This window comes from Leucopleurus acutus (genome assembly GCF_964270905.1).
Source record: "Leucopleurus acutus genome assembly, chromosome: 3".
Lineage (NCBI taxonomy): Eukaryota > Metazoa > Chordata > Mammalia > Artiodactyla > Delphinidae > Leucopleurus > Leucopleurus acutus.
In genome coordinates this window covers 61,400,072-61,414,205 of record NC_139145.1, presented here as the reverse complement: position 1 = coordinate 61,414,205, position 14,134 = coordinate 61,400,072, and the positions used below count along the sequence as shown (strand labels likewise).

At 44.0% G+C, this 14,134-nt stretch overlaps 1 protein-coding gene across 1 annotated transcript; it reads right to left on the bottom strand.

The window, feature by feature from the left end:
• Positions 1-474: 474 nt before the first annotated feature.
• Positions 475-3,224, bottom strand: HNRNPA0 (heterogeneous nuclear ribonucleoprotein A0). Its single transcript, XM_082836293.1, has one exon. It carries the CDS (start codon positions 2,957-2,959, stop codon positions 2,051-2,053), a length of 909 nt encoding a protein of 302 aa, XP_082692419.1. The 5' UTR covers positions 2,960-3,224; the 3' UTR covers positions 475-2,050.
• Positions 3,225-14,134: the final 10,910 nt, after the last annotated feature.

Sequence of the window (14,134 nt, the reverse complement as noted above, 5' to 3'; positions counted from 1 at the left end):
ACAGAAATTTAAGCAAATTGTAAAACCATGTGAGTGCAAAATTTGACTATGTTGCTTATTTATTCAATAGGCAAAAACATCTACCCCATTTGTTGCAGAGGTACTTAAGTATTTGTACCAAGTATCAGCTACCCTTTGTCAAAGTGACTAAGCAGCCTTAAGCAGCCTAGCAATTTTGACCGTTCTTCCTGTCTCCTGAAAGCAGAACCCTAGCAATTAGAAAAAAAAAAACTTTTGGCAAGAATTAAATCTTAATATACAGCAAGAAGAATTAAGAGGAAAAGGGTCAATATATTTTTTTACTTTAAAGCCCAGTAATCTCCCTTCAGAAAGCTTAATACAGCTAGCTTTGGGCTTTCAACCACAAAACTCCAGTCAAATATTTTACCATAACATTAAATCAAAATGTAGGTACTGGATTAATAGGTACTCTGAACCCACCCACCAGGTTATACATACTCTCACTCAATCATGTAAAGGATTGAATTCTTTATTTGTGATATCCATAAACGTTGCTATTCTATATGTCTATCCAGGAAGGCAATTTTCTCTGGTATCACTGTTCTGTTTTGCTTTTTATAAACAACAACTTGAATTCTATTGCATGAAAGGGCTACAAATATACATTTGTTAACCAAGCAGAAAACACAGATATTTTGCTTTACAACTTGCACCTAAGATACCAGTACATGAAGCTGGTTCATTAGTCGCCATAGCAATATGGGGCCACTGCCCAAGCTATGCATAGCAGTTTACATTTTCAAATCTCATGTAGAAAGGGCAATTGTGATATTGACTATTAACTACATTCCTGTAAATCCCATCTTAGTTACAAGTAAATGTATAACCAAAGTCTGCACAGATTTTTGATGGCAAAACTTCTAAATCTGACGCAACTGTCCTAACAAGTTTTTAAACGAATTGTTTTGCAGATATACTGCCATTCTGCCAGTAGATGGTGCCACAAAGGTTGGGGGAAGGATTTCCATAAGGACAACAGTTCAGCTAGAGGGGGGAAAAGAAAAACGTCTAAACCTGCTCTGAAAATACAAAAACGCTTTTAGTTTGAGGATAAAATATAACCCTTATTTGTAACCATTCATTACAGACAAACCAGTAAGAGGGATGAAACTAGTCCATCTGAAATTTTTTTAAACAATTCATATGAATGAAAACACATGCTTAATACAAACTATTTTCTTTAGAACTACACGGTACATACTTTGAGGTAAATTCTCATAGAAAGAAGTGACCATGTCAAGATGATAAGCAAATTACTTAGTACAAGAGATGGATGCAAAGAAACTAAAGATTTTAAAAAGCCACATCCACCACTTCAAAAGTTTTACCTGTAAGGGATAAAATTCAACACGTCACTACCAGGGCAACAGCCAAGAAGAAGGAAAAAAAAAAAACCCACAGGACCTTTTAAAAGTTTCTCGAAGTACACATCAAGAATTAACAAGAAAAATCTTCAACTAACATCCCTTAAAACGGTACGGAATGGATCCTAGAAAAAAATGTTAGACATGTACGGTCAAACACAATGATTTATTAAAAATAAAACGTAAAAATGATTTTTGTACATATGCTTCCAAATTTCGGGCATGGGATCCAAGGAGATTTCATAGAAAACGCTGTAGCCAGATATCAAGTCCTTACAACAAAGTAAACTAACCCGCCCAACCCCCGCCCAGGTTTTGCTACAGAATCAGCAAGTTCACTCCCTCCCCCCAAAAAAAAACACAAATTAAAACAAGACATCTTGCTAGTATAAAAACGACCAAGGTCCAAGTAATAATAAAAAAATAGAGTCCATCAATGACTGTAACACAAAAATGTGTATGTGGGGCCAAGTCCATCTTCAGAGGGAGACAAGGGAGGTGGCAGGCAAACAGGGCAACACCCCCAAGGGTGAACAGCCTAAGAAGTGGCTTCCCCAAGGGCAAAACGGGGAAGGCGGTGGGAGGGGAAAGGACTGAGGAGTCGACCCTAGTTGGGTGGTTGAAAACAGCTACCCCTATAGCCACTCCCAGGCATTAAAAAAATTTTAGAAGGAGCTGCCTCCATACCCACCCCCACCGCCATAGCCACCTCTGTAAGGTCCACTGTTACTGCGACCTCCCCAGCTGCTGCCTCCTCCACCGCCGCCGCCACCGCTCTTCATGGGCCCATAGGACGACTGGTGCTGGCTGTAGCTACCGAAGCCGCCGAAGCCGTTACCGTAGTCGCTTCCACCGTAGGACGAACCGCCTCCGCCGCCTCCGTAGGCGTTGTAGCCACCGCCGCCGCCGTAACCACCGTAGCTGTTGTAGCCGCCGCCGCCCTTAGACAGGCCGTTCTGGTCACGACCACCGCCCCGACCCCGACCGCCCCGGCCGCCCCGGGAGGAGCGGGAGCCGCCTCCGCCCCCACCGGAGTGGATATCCTCCTTGGGGACAGCCTTCTTCACCTCCACGCGATGGCCCTGGATCGGATGGAACTTGACCACCGCGGCCTTGTCTGCCGCGTCGTGATTCTGAAAATACACGAAGCCGAAACCACGCTTCTTGCCAGACTGCTTGTCGGCAATAATCTCGGCCTTTTCCACGGTGCCAAACTGCGAGAAGTGCTCTATCAGGTCGCCCTCGGCCACGTCTCCCTTAAGGCCCCCGACAAAGAGCTTCTTCACCTTGGCGTGGGCACCGGGCCGCGCCGAATCCTCCCGGGACACCGCCCGCTTCAGCTCCACCGTGTTGCCGTCCACGGCATGGGGCGAGGCGGCCATGGCGGCATCGGCCTCCTCCACATTGGAGTAGGTCACGAAGCCGAAGCAACGGGAGCGCTTGGTCTGGGGGTTCACCACCACCACGCAGTCCGTCAGGGTCCCAAAGGCCTCAAAGTGGCCGCGCAGGCCCGACTCACTCGTCTGCACGTTGAGGCCGCCGATGAACAGCTTACACAGCTGGGAATTCTCCATCTCCACGGCCCGGGCCTTCCCCCCGCCCTGCGAGCTCCGAGGTTTCGCCGTCGCCGTTATCGTTAGCTAAGGCTTCTTCACAGCTTGGGCCCAGCCGTCGCTGGAGCCGCCCCCGCCGGTCACCGACGGGGAAGGGAAGAAGGGAAGGGAAGGGAAAGAGGAAGAGAGGAAGGGGAAGGGAAGGGGAAAGGTGCCGGCTAGAGGGCGATCCGAGGAGAGTTGAAGGCAAGCGAGGACGCCGCTACCGCCACCTCCGCTCCCTTATCTGGGCACCACACAAAGAGGCCGCTGAACGCGCGCGCACCCTCGCCGAGGCGTGCGTCACCGCGGACGTACGACAGCCCAGGGCTGCCCGCCAATCCCCGCCTCGCTCTCATTAGTCCCGCCTACCGCGCTGCCGCGCCGCTCTAGGTCACGGACTCCCCGCCCTCCGCGGTCTATTCAAGCCCTCGGCCTGCGCTGCTCCCACCACCGCCTCTACCGCCCCGTTTTCAACCCCAGGATCCTCAGTTCACCCTGACTAGGGACTCTCCCTGCCCTTAGCGAACCTTTGCGATTCATTTGCCCCCAGCCCCGCGGCTGTTCCCGGTGATTTTCCCCCTCCCCTAGCCGTGTCCCCTCGCCAAACTCCGCAGTGGCGTTCGCGCCAGCCCCTTGAGAGACGTGTCAGCTCAGCCAATCACGGCGATCCGCTCGCACCCACTTCCGTTTGCGGCAGCTGCTGGACGGGCGCGCTCCCCGGTGCGCGCTGGCCCCGGCGCCCCTAGCGTGCAGAGCTCGCTTACCACCCCCACGCCTCCTCCCGCCCTGGGCTGGCCGCGGGGTGGGAAATGGGGGAGGGGTCGAACAGGGGACGCGCTGGGGGACGTTCCCAACGGCTGCGGCCTGGGGCGCCACGCGCGGGCTTTTTGAAAGCTTGACTGTTGGGGTTGGGGGTCCGGATTTATTTGCCGTGTTTCGGCCGGGCCGCTACACCTGGGGTCCTCGCCCCTCCCGTCCGCACAAAGATGGAGGGAAGAGGCCTAGTCGGGGAAGGCAGTTATTAACCGTTTATAGTGGGCCAGAGCGGCGATTAGACTAAAACGCGGGCACGTGGCCCTGCGCAAAAGAGAGCCCGAGGCCATGTGAAGGACAGCAGCGCGCCTCCAGACTTTCCGACCTAGGCGTGGCGCGAAACCCCCGCCACCCCTAGGCCGTCCGTGAAGCCCTCCCGCGACACTCCTCTCAGCCTCCCTTCACGCATTCAGACAGAGGACATTTTCATATTACCCCAGTGTACACATATTTTTTTCTTTTTTTTTTTCGCTGTACGCGGGCCTCTCACTGTTGCGGCCCCTCCCGCTGCGGAGCACAGGCTCCGGACGCGCAGGCTCAGCGGCCATGGCTCACAGGCCCAGCCGCTCCGCGGCATGTGGGATCTTCCCGGACCGGGGCACGAACCCGTGTCCCCCGCATCGGCAGGCGGACTCGCAACCACTGCACCACCAAGGAAGCCCTGTACACATATTTTTATATGTTTACGTTATCTGTGCGAGCTTCCTTCCCAACTAAAACGTTAGGTTTTGGGGGGGTTTTTTTGCGGTACGCGGGTCTCTCACTGTTGTGGCCTCTACCATTGCGGAGCACAGGCTCCAGACGCACAGGCTCAGCGGCCATGGCTCACGGGCCCAGCCGCTCCGCAGCATGTGGGATCTTCCCGGATCGGGGCAAGAACCCGTGTCCCCTGCATCGGCAGGCGGACTCTCAACCACTGCGCCACCAGGGAAGCCCAAACGTTAGGTTTTTAAAGGAGTTTCCAATCGGACTGGGAGCCGAGGGTGTTAAACACATGAACACTGTATGTTAAGTATTATGCACCCCTGAGAACTGCCTTACGGACCCAGATGGGAATGCAAGAAAGTTACAGTGGCTTCCATTTATTGAACCTTTTGTGTGCCAAGCAAGATACAAGGAGTGCGACACGGTGTAAGACATGTGACCGAAAGCCCAAAAACCGTGTGGTAAATTAGAAGAGGAATTCCTCACTGTATCCTGGAATGGAATGTATTCAGAAATGATTAAAGGGGTAGAAGTTGCACTGAATCGCAGAGTCAAAGGCTAGATAAGATTTCTATAGGGAGTTTATCTGAACAAAATCTGGAGGAAATTTATAAGCTCCCAGGGACAAAGAGTAGACCAGTTTGACTGGATCAGGAGGTTTTTGACATTAAAAAGTAAAATAAGGGTCGTGGTATTATGGAATGTTTTGAAATTTAGATTAAGGAGTATGAATATTATTTCAGAGGCATACAGATAGGCTTCAAAATTTGGTGACAATCTATAGTCTGGCTCTAACACCTACTAACCATGTGACCATCAAGTTGTGTGACTTCAGACAGGTCACCTAACCTTTTTAAAATTAAATTATAAGTTTTATTATCTGAAAATCAGAACATAAAACACCTACTCACTGTGGTAAAAATTAAATGAGATTCTGCATGTAAACGCAGAGCACAGTGCCTGGCACATAGTAAGTGCTCAATTTATCCAATAAATACTATACCGAATGCTGGGAACAGGGCAGTAAACAATAGACAAAAATCTCTGCCCTCATGGAACTTATTCTTGTGGGGAGAAGCAGACAATAAATAAGAATGGTATACAGCATGTTTGATAGTGATAAGTGCCATTGAAAAAATTAAAAGAGAAGGACAATAGGAAACTAGTACCTTGTCATTACAAAACACAATTCAGGTATGTCAGGATTTGCTAACCAACTGATAAAGAATGAGGACAATAAAAGCATTCCAGTGTTTGAAATCTGGAAGCCAAAAACTGCAGCATAATAGTGTAAGGCCAACTGGCCCGAGGCAGGGGAACACAATCAGATTCACAGGTTGCATCAGACCGAAACTCTCCGGACCACCCAGTTCCAGGAACTGACCTGGGGACTTTGCACCCGGCCCAGCCTTCCCGCCTTTCGAGGGGCGGGACTAACGGTCCCCCAGGATACCCGAAAAGACCACCAAATAAGGAATACCCTGCGCCCTCCCAGATTCACCACACCCCTTTCCCTTCTTCCCCTATAAAATCTTGCCCAACCCTCGCCCGGGAGCGCTCCCCAAAAAAGCTCACTTGAAGCTTTCCTCTGTTTCGCGGTGCCGTTTAACATCCGACCTTACAAATAGAACTAGAAAAATCTAACAAAAGAAACTATTTTGGAGGAAGTGTGGGAGATGATGAACATAGTTGTTAATGTTTAAGGTGATACTGGGATATTCATGGGGCACTGTTTTCTGGGATGCCCAAGACTATAGCTCAGATGAGAGATTAGACCTGAAGGAATTCAGAGTCATCCAAATAAATGTAAAATAGTAAAAGGTGAATTTCTGAAAGAGAATAAAACCATAACTTATTTTTCCATCTAAACTGTAAATTCTAAAGTAACAGTTTTTTCCTACATTGTTTTGAAATAATCCTCCATACCACCTTATTGAGGACCCATTGTTGGTTTAATTTCTATTGACTAGGAAAGCTTCAAAGAAATGTATGTCTAGTATAAGCCTTACATATAGAAGGAGGGTAGGGATGGTGGGAGACAACACAAGCATGTTTGAGAGACATTTAGAAAACCAGGATAAATGCAAGGTAATTGGGATGTTAGATTCTTTTCAGAGATTAGATTGGTAAAGGTAGGGACAGTGAATAAGCAGTGTTATATAAACACTTAAATGATGCTGTCGCTTTCCTACCCCTCAGATCATTCAGGAGAAAAACATTTTTTTTTCTACTTTACCTTTTAGATCATTGCCTGAGTATGGTTCTTGGCTTTACCTTGCTTACAGGTATGTCAGCCTTCCAAAACAAAAAAGTTTAAAAATATAACTGAAATTTAGACAACCTTTGTTTTCCATTCCTCCTACAAATGTGATTACAAAAACCTAACTGAATATGGTGTTTAAACAACTCATAGAAATGCACAATAAAAAGGGCATATTTGGGCTTCCCTGGTGGCGCAGTGGTTGAGAGTCTGCCTGCCGAGGCAGGGGACATGGGTTCGTGCCCTGGTCCGGGAAGATCCCACATGCTGCGGAGCGGCTGGGCCCGTGAGCCATGGCCGCTGAGCCTGCGCGTCCGGAGCCTGTTGCTCCGCAACGGGAGAGGCCACAACAGTGAGAGGCCTGCGTACCGCAAAAAAAAAAAAAAAAAAAAAAAAAAAAGGCATATTTTACTGTACCTAAATATACCCAGAAAAAGAACAAGAGAACTAGAGAAAAGGAAAAAGAATGAGCTGAAGAAGAGGGGGGAAACTATGGCCAGGTATATTTTCAGAAAGCAGCAACTCTGCTTTTTTTTTTTTTAAGTCAACTTTTTATTATATCCAAGAGTTTCTTTTTGCAGTTAAAAGTTCTGTTGTGGCCTGAACTGTGTCCCCACCCTCCCCTCTATATTCATATTTTGAAGCCCTAGCCCCCAGTACTTCTGAGTGTAACTATAATTGAAGATAAGGTATTTAAAGAGGTGATTAATTTAAAATGAGGCTCTTAGGATGGAGCCCTAATCCATATGGTTAGTGTCCTTATAAGAAAAAGAAGAGACACCAGGGGCATATGTGCACAGAGCAATGACCATGTGAAGAGGCAGCGAGAGGGTGGTCATCTGCAAGCCAGGGAGAAAGATCTCAGAAGAACTCAACCCTGCTGGCACCTTGATCTTGGACCTCCAGCCTCCAAAAGTTGGAGAAAAAATTTCTGTTGTTTAAACCACATATTCTTTGGTATTTTGTTATGGCAGCCCTAGCAAACCAATACATGTTCCATTTTTATTTACTCAAGGTACTTTCCAAAAGGGCAGTCTGCCATTTGTGATGAGGTACAGTCTTTCTAATGGACTCTTTAGCAACTCACATCAACAGCCTTAAAATCTGACCCATTCTTCTGAACCAGTAATGATGCTTCTGGAAATTTATCCTGAGGAAATAATTGAGGATCTGTGTAAGAGTTCAGCTACAACATCTCAATACTGTTTAAACTAGGAAAAAAAAAAAAAAGGAAACTATCTAAATGCCTCCAAATAGCTAACTAATTAAACAAATAAGGAAATAATTAAGTAAATAGTTCAGGTAAGAATATTATGAAGCAGTTAAATTGATACTATATAGGAAAAAAAATGACTGGTACTTGGGTATGAATCTTACACCATTATGATGATGTGTGAAAGGTCACATTACTTATTTTACCAAATCAAATTAAGTCTAACTTTAAACCACATACTTGACAGAATGGCAATAATGTCAACATGTCATTATTGGGGCTCCTCTCATCTTTTTCCACTCAAAGGCACTTGCCTCTCTCCCTGTCCCCTCTTGGGCAAATCTAAGAGCAATACCCTTGATAAAATGCTTTTTGTTTAAAAAAAAGAAAGGTGGGTGGGACAATGAGGACTGAACTTAAAAGACTCTCCTAAGGCAAAAACATACACAGACATATTCAATCTGTGTATATATTAACTGTATCTTGTTCCAGTGCCTATGTATTTTCTTGCCTCAGGTGCAAAATCTAGGCTTTTAGAAGGAATTTGTATTTGTTTCCTCCACATGGGAGGGGATGTCAAAGGAGGAGGGCTTGGAAAAAGACAGTTTCCCAAGTCTAGGACAAATGACCACACAAAAGGTACAAACTTCCAATTATAAGTCCTGGGGATATCATGTACAGCACAGTGACTATAGTTAACAGTACTACATTGTATATTTGAAAGTTGCTAAGAGAGTAGATCTGAAAAGTTCTTATCTCAAGAAAAAAACTATATGAAGTGAAGGATGTTAACTACACTTATTGTGGTGATCATTTTTGCAGTATATACATATTGCAAATCATTAAGATGTACAGCTAAAACTAATACAATATTTTCTATCAATTATACCTCAGTTTTTAACATTAATTTTGAAACAAAAGACATGACCAGAAGCTTCTGGGTTTTTGTCCATGGGAGGAAACAGTGGCCCAGCCAGTGTAGAGCCCATCATTCTACTTTACCCTCCCCTGCTACACACACACACACACACACACACACACAGAGAGAGAGAGAGAGAGAGAGAGAGAGAGATAACAGTGCAGGCTGAACACTATCTTGAAAGCAAGGGATATCACCTTAGTCTTGGGACCAGATCCACATCTGTAGCCCCAAATCAACCTGGAATTCTTACATGTAAAACTCCAATAATAATGGATATTTAATTGCCAACCACTTGGGTGGGAGGTTGGGGAAGATTACCAGAATTAAAGGATGTTATGGACTGAGTGTGTCCCCCCAAATTCATACGTTGAGGCCTAATCCCCAATGTGCTGGTATTTGGAGGTAGGGACTTTGGGAGGTAAGTCATGAGAGTGGAGCCCTCATGAATGGGATTAGTGCCCTTATAAAGAGAACCAAAGAGCTTTCTAGCTCTCCTTCCATCATGTGAGGACACAGCAAGAAGACAGCCACTTATGAACTGGGAAGCAGGCCCTCACCAGATATTCAATCTGCCAGCACCTTGATCTTAGATTTCCCAGCCTCCAGAAATATGAGAAATAAATTTTGGTTGTTTATAAGTCACCAAGTCTATGGTATTTTTGTTATCTCAGCCCAAACAGACTAAAACAGAGGACTTAACAAATTGACATTTCTCAGGCTACCTCTTCCCTAAAAAACACACACCTAAGTACAAACATATCCACAGACTCACACACAGAATATGAGCCTTCTAAATTAAAAGTATTTAGAACATTCTATTTTCATTTATTCATCATTCCACTTAATTCATTCATAGGCTAAATGCTGTGAATAAAAGTCCCCTCCAGGAGCTCAACAGTCTTGGAAAAGAGGGAAAATCAACAACAGTAATACGTTGAGAAGACAGACAGATGTTACAAATATAGTGTGTTGAGATAGAAATGGGCAGAAACCCAAAGTTCAGTAAATTCTTCTAATAGAAGGTAACTTCAGAAGTAGGTTTAAGAGTTAGGCCTACAAGAAGGTAATGGCGTTTCAAGTACAGGAAACAGTGTGTGTACACGCTGTGTTTGGAGTCACACAGTAGATGATCAAGGGTATGACGCTGTATGGTATATTGGCTTGTTGCTGCTCTAACAAATTACCACAAACTCAGTGCCTTAAAAAACACAAATTTATTATCCTGTAGTAAGGAAATCAAACAGACGTCTCACTAGGCTAAAATCAAGGTGCTGGCAGGGCTGTGTTCCTTTCTGCAAGCTCTAGGAGTGAGAAAGCAGCAGTCTGCAAACCAGAATGAGAGGTTTCACAAGAAACCAATCCTGACGGCACCTTGATCTTGGACTTCTAGCCTCCAGAATTGTGAGAAAATAAAATTCTGTTGTTGAAGCCACCCAGTCTGTGGTACTCTGTGATGGCAGTCCTAGCAAACTACTACACCCACCTAGAAAAGAAGTGCTCTCAACGTCCATTATTCAGGGAGTCAGACCTCACTCATCTGTTCATGCAAAGCTTCCTGTACACATCTTGCCTAGATAAGATTACACCAGGGCTTCCCTGGTGGTGCAGTGGTTGAGAGTCCGCCTGCCGATGCAGGAGACACGGGTTTGTGCCCCGGTCCGAGAAGATCCCACATGCCGCGGAGTGGCTGGGCCTGTGAGCCATGGCTGCTGAGCCTGCGCGTCCGGAGCCTGTGCTCCGCAACGGGAGAGGCCACAACAGTGAGAGGCCCACGTACCGCGGAAAAAAAAAAAAAAGATTACACCAGATTTAGTGTTCTACCTATGAATTCCATAACAAGGTCACAAAATTACATCCTTAAAAATTACATAAATTATTCATCTTTTGGTTTTGAATTTTACGACTTTCATTTATATTTCTCTTAAAGTTTAATGGTACACGGGCCTGTCACTGTTGTGGCCTCTCCCGTTGCGGAGCACAGGCTCCAGACGCGCAGGCTCAGCAGCCATGACTCACGGGCCTAGCCGCTCCACGGCATGTGGGATCTTCCCAGACCGGGGCACGAACCCGTATCCCCTGCATCGGCAGGCAGACTCTCAACCACTGCACCACCAGGAAAGCCCAAAGTTTATTTTTTTAGTGCACTGTTTTACTTAGTCCAGTAAGAACTTCAATTTTTTTAATTTTTATTTTCTTCAGCAAATTTTATACAGAATATTTTCCTCTCCAGGAGACATGTATCGGATCCATGTGAAAATGAAGTTTTTTAATCTTACCTGTTAAATCCATTTCAACTTCTAGTTTTAGCCTATAGTATAGTTCAAAATGTGTATAACAGCTTAATAAAGCTTCTTTTCCTCACACAGAAAAGGGAAATAATGTGCACTGATTGAGATCAAATTTCCATCAACCTAAAGAGTGGCAAATCAGAGTAAGATTTAATTTGTGAAGTATTCTATACTCAAACCTGTGAATAAAGTAATATTCATACTACCATATACATTTTGAGTCGTCAGGAATCTGGTCCTTCCTAATTTCTAAATATACACTGAACAGCGCAAAGAACAGGTTAGTCTACTCAGTAATAAGCTGTAAGAGTGGTATTTAGTTGTATTTAGTGGTATTTAGTGTATTTAGTGGTATTTAGTGTATTTAGTGGTATTTAGTTCAGTGAGTTCAGATTATGTACAGAGCCTTTCTGGATCATTCGGGATCTAAACATTTTTAGTCAAATGATATTTATTATCATAATTTCAGCACATTAATATGAGAAAGGAAATTACACGCTTCTTTTTTTTCAAATAAAACTAGGAAAACAGTGGAAAAAAATAAAAATAATTAGCCAAGATTTATACAAGCAACAACAGTATACTAATGATTAGCAGCTATGAAATCAAGAATCAAATGCTTCCTGAGGAACCTATTCCATATGATAATCACTGAGTGAGATCTCTCAATGTATTTAGCAGTGATTTGTTTGTTTGGGATTGACTATCTGTACAGCATAATTTACCTAAAATCTGTTTTACTTTGCTGCCCAGGATTCTAAATATGGTCAATTTTCCAGCTTCTGAAATAACATATAAAGCACTTTTCATTCATAGGAATCAAATAAAGCGATTTCTTTCAAGGATTAAAAGTGCATATAATTCAGTTCAAATTCTAATAATTTGTTAATTCCCATCATTGGTTTTGAGGAGTTTATGTTTCACCAAGCTCTGATATGATTATCTACTGCATACAGCCAAAATATATAGTAATACAATTTCTAAGTTTCATCACAAGGTTTTGATCATGGTTTTGTAAAAACACTGATCTGATCTTACTGGCACATTCAAAAGTTCTACCAAAAATAGTAAGTCCCATTATATCTAAGCATGTAATGTCAGTAAGGCTCCTTTATTACCCTGTATTTCTATTTTAAAAGAATCTTCTTACTCTACATTCTAGAATCACAAGAAGAATAGAGCATGAAGAGACCTTTTATTGGTCATCCAGTCCAAAACTTTCATGTGCACATGTGGCCCAGAGAGTTAAAATGACACGCCCAGGGCCACACAGACAGGTAGCGGCAGAGTCACAACTTCTAATCTGCAGTCAACTGGCTTTTTCACACATGGCTAAGCCTATGACAGTCTTCCTCGTATAGTTTCTGTATCGGCTTCCTTATTTGGAAAATAAAAACATCATTAAAGAAGGAGTTGGGTTGTCATTCTATCCTTCTAGCCATCATTTATCTGAAGTCTACTGAAGTAGACTCAATTCAGAGCTCAATTTCTCCTGGCTCAAATTAAGATTAAAAGAAATACGAGGTTTGGGTATTTGAATGACAACTTGTACCTGGAAGATAAAGCTGTAAGAAAACTAGAATTAAACCAGTATTCACCCCATACCTGCTCCCAGCCCCAAGTCAGCTGCAGGAGCACTGGGAAAGCGAAGAGAACATCTGAGTCTACCAAATGTTGAGCTGGCTTGTTCCTTCCTTCCCACCACTTCAGCTTTTGGGTTAGAAAAAATAATACAAAACCAAGCTTGTTGAGGTATATTGAGTCCATCTGGCATTAATTTCTGGAGGCACATATCAAACTGAAATATCTCAGCTGTTTCACAGAAAAGGTACAATTAGACTTATGCCGAATTTTTCTGGGGAAAAAAGTCTTTTCATGTGTAAGTAATTTCCCCCAGATCTTGCGAGCTATAAATGTGTATGTTGAGTATGAAAGTTACTTCACAGTCTAGGCGAAGGAAACATCATACTCTTTTTCTATTATCAAATCTCATCTTAAGCCACCACTCCTCAAGTTGATAGAAATTTAACCTCAATCACTACTAGGGTCAAGTCCCACCCCTAGGATAAAGACTTCAGGTTGTACACAGTCCAGAATACTTAGGGACAGCCCCCTGATCTTTGGTCCAGATTGGTCCCTCCTGATAAGACTACAGGGCCCCTTGCAGGAAAGTGACTCTGCTGTTTCCTGAAACTTGCCGCCCAGCTCAAGCTGGGACTCCTTTTTACCAAGGCTAGGAACCCCAACACCAAAGGTTCAGCTTCCCACTGTACCACAAAGCCATTCCACACTGAGGACAGGCCGCATCCCCAGGGGATTATAAAAGAGCAGCTCAGAGGAACTGGATGCTGGTCGCTGATACTCATGGAGCCCTCCCTCCCCGAAAAAATCGCTCTTTGAGGTCTCCATGGTAGACTCTCCCTCTTAGGCTCTTGCCTCTCACTCCTCTCCTCTGGGAACACCTGGTATAAGCCCTTCAATGAGTTTAGGTTTTCTTTTTTTAAATTTTCCTCTCTTTATTCCAGCAAATGAAAAATAAAAATAGATGAAATCATAATATCACTAAGTCTGAGAATAAACATCAAAACTTGACTGTTTTCTTTCCTTTAAGGCAGAACTAGAGGATGAGATTTTTTTTAACTTTTCATTTTATATTGGCGTACAGTTGATTAACAATATTCTGCTAGTCTCAGGTGTACAGCAAAGTGATTCAGCCATACACATACATGCATCCATTCTTTTTCAAATTCCGCTCCCATCTAGGTTGCCACGTAATATTGAGCAGAGTTCCTTGTGCTACACAGTAGGTCCCTGCAGGCTTTAAAAAACAAAAGGCAATTGTAATTCTGCATCGGTCCATTTGAACAAAAGCTCAAAGAAAGTAGAAAAGTATTCTTGAAGTAGGGCAGGAAAACAGAATAAAAAGCAAATTAATATTTCAATAAATTATCTT

Excerpts from the sequence above, each read along its gene's own strand:
- HNRNPA0 (XM_082836293.1), bottom strand. The coding sequence starts at position 2,959 with ATGGAGAATTCCCAGCTGTGTAAGCTGTTCATCGGCGGCCTCAACGTG.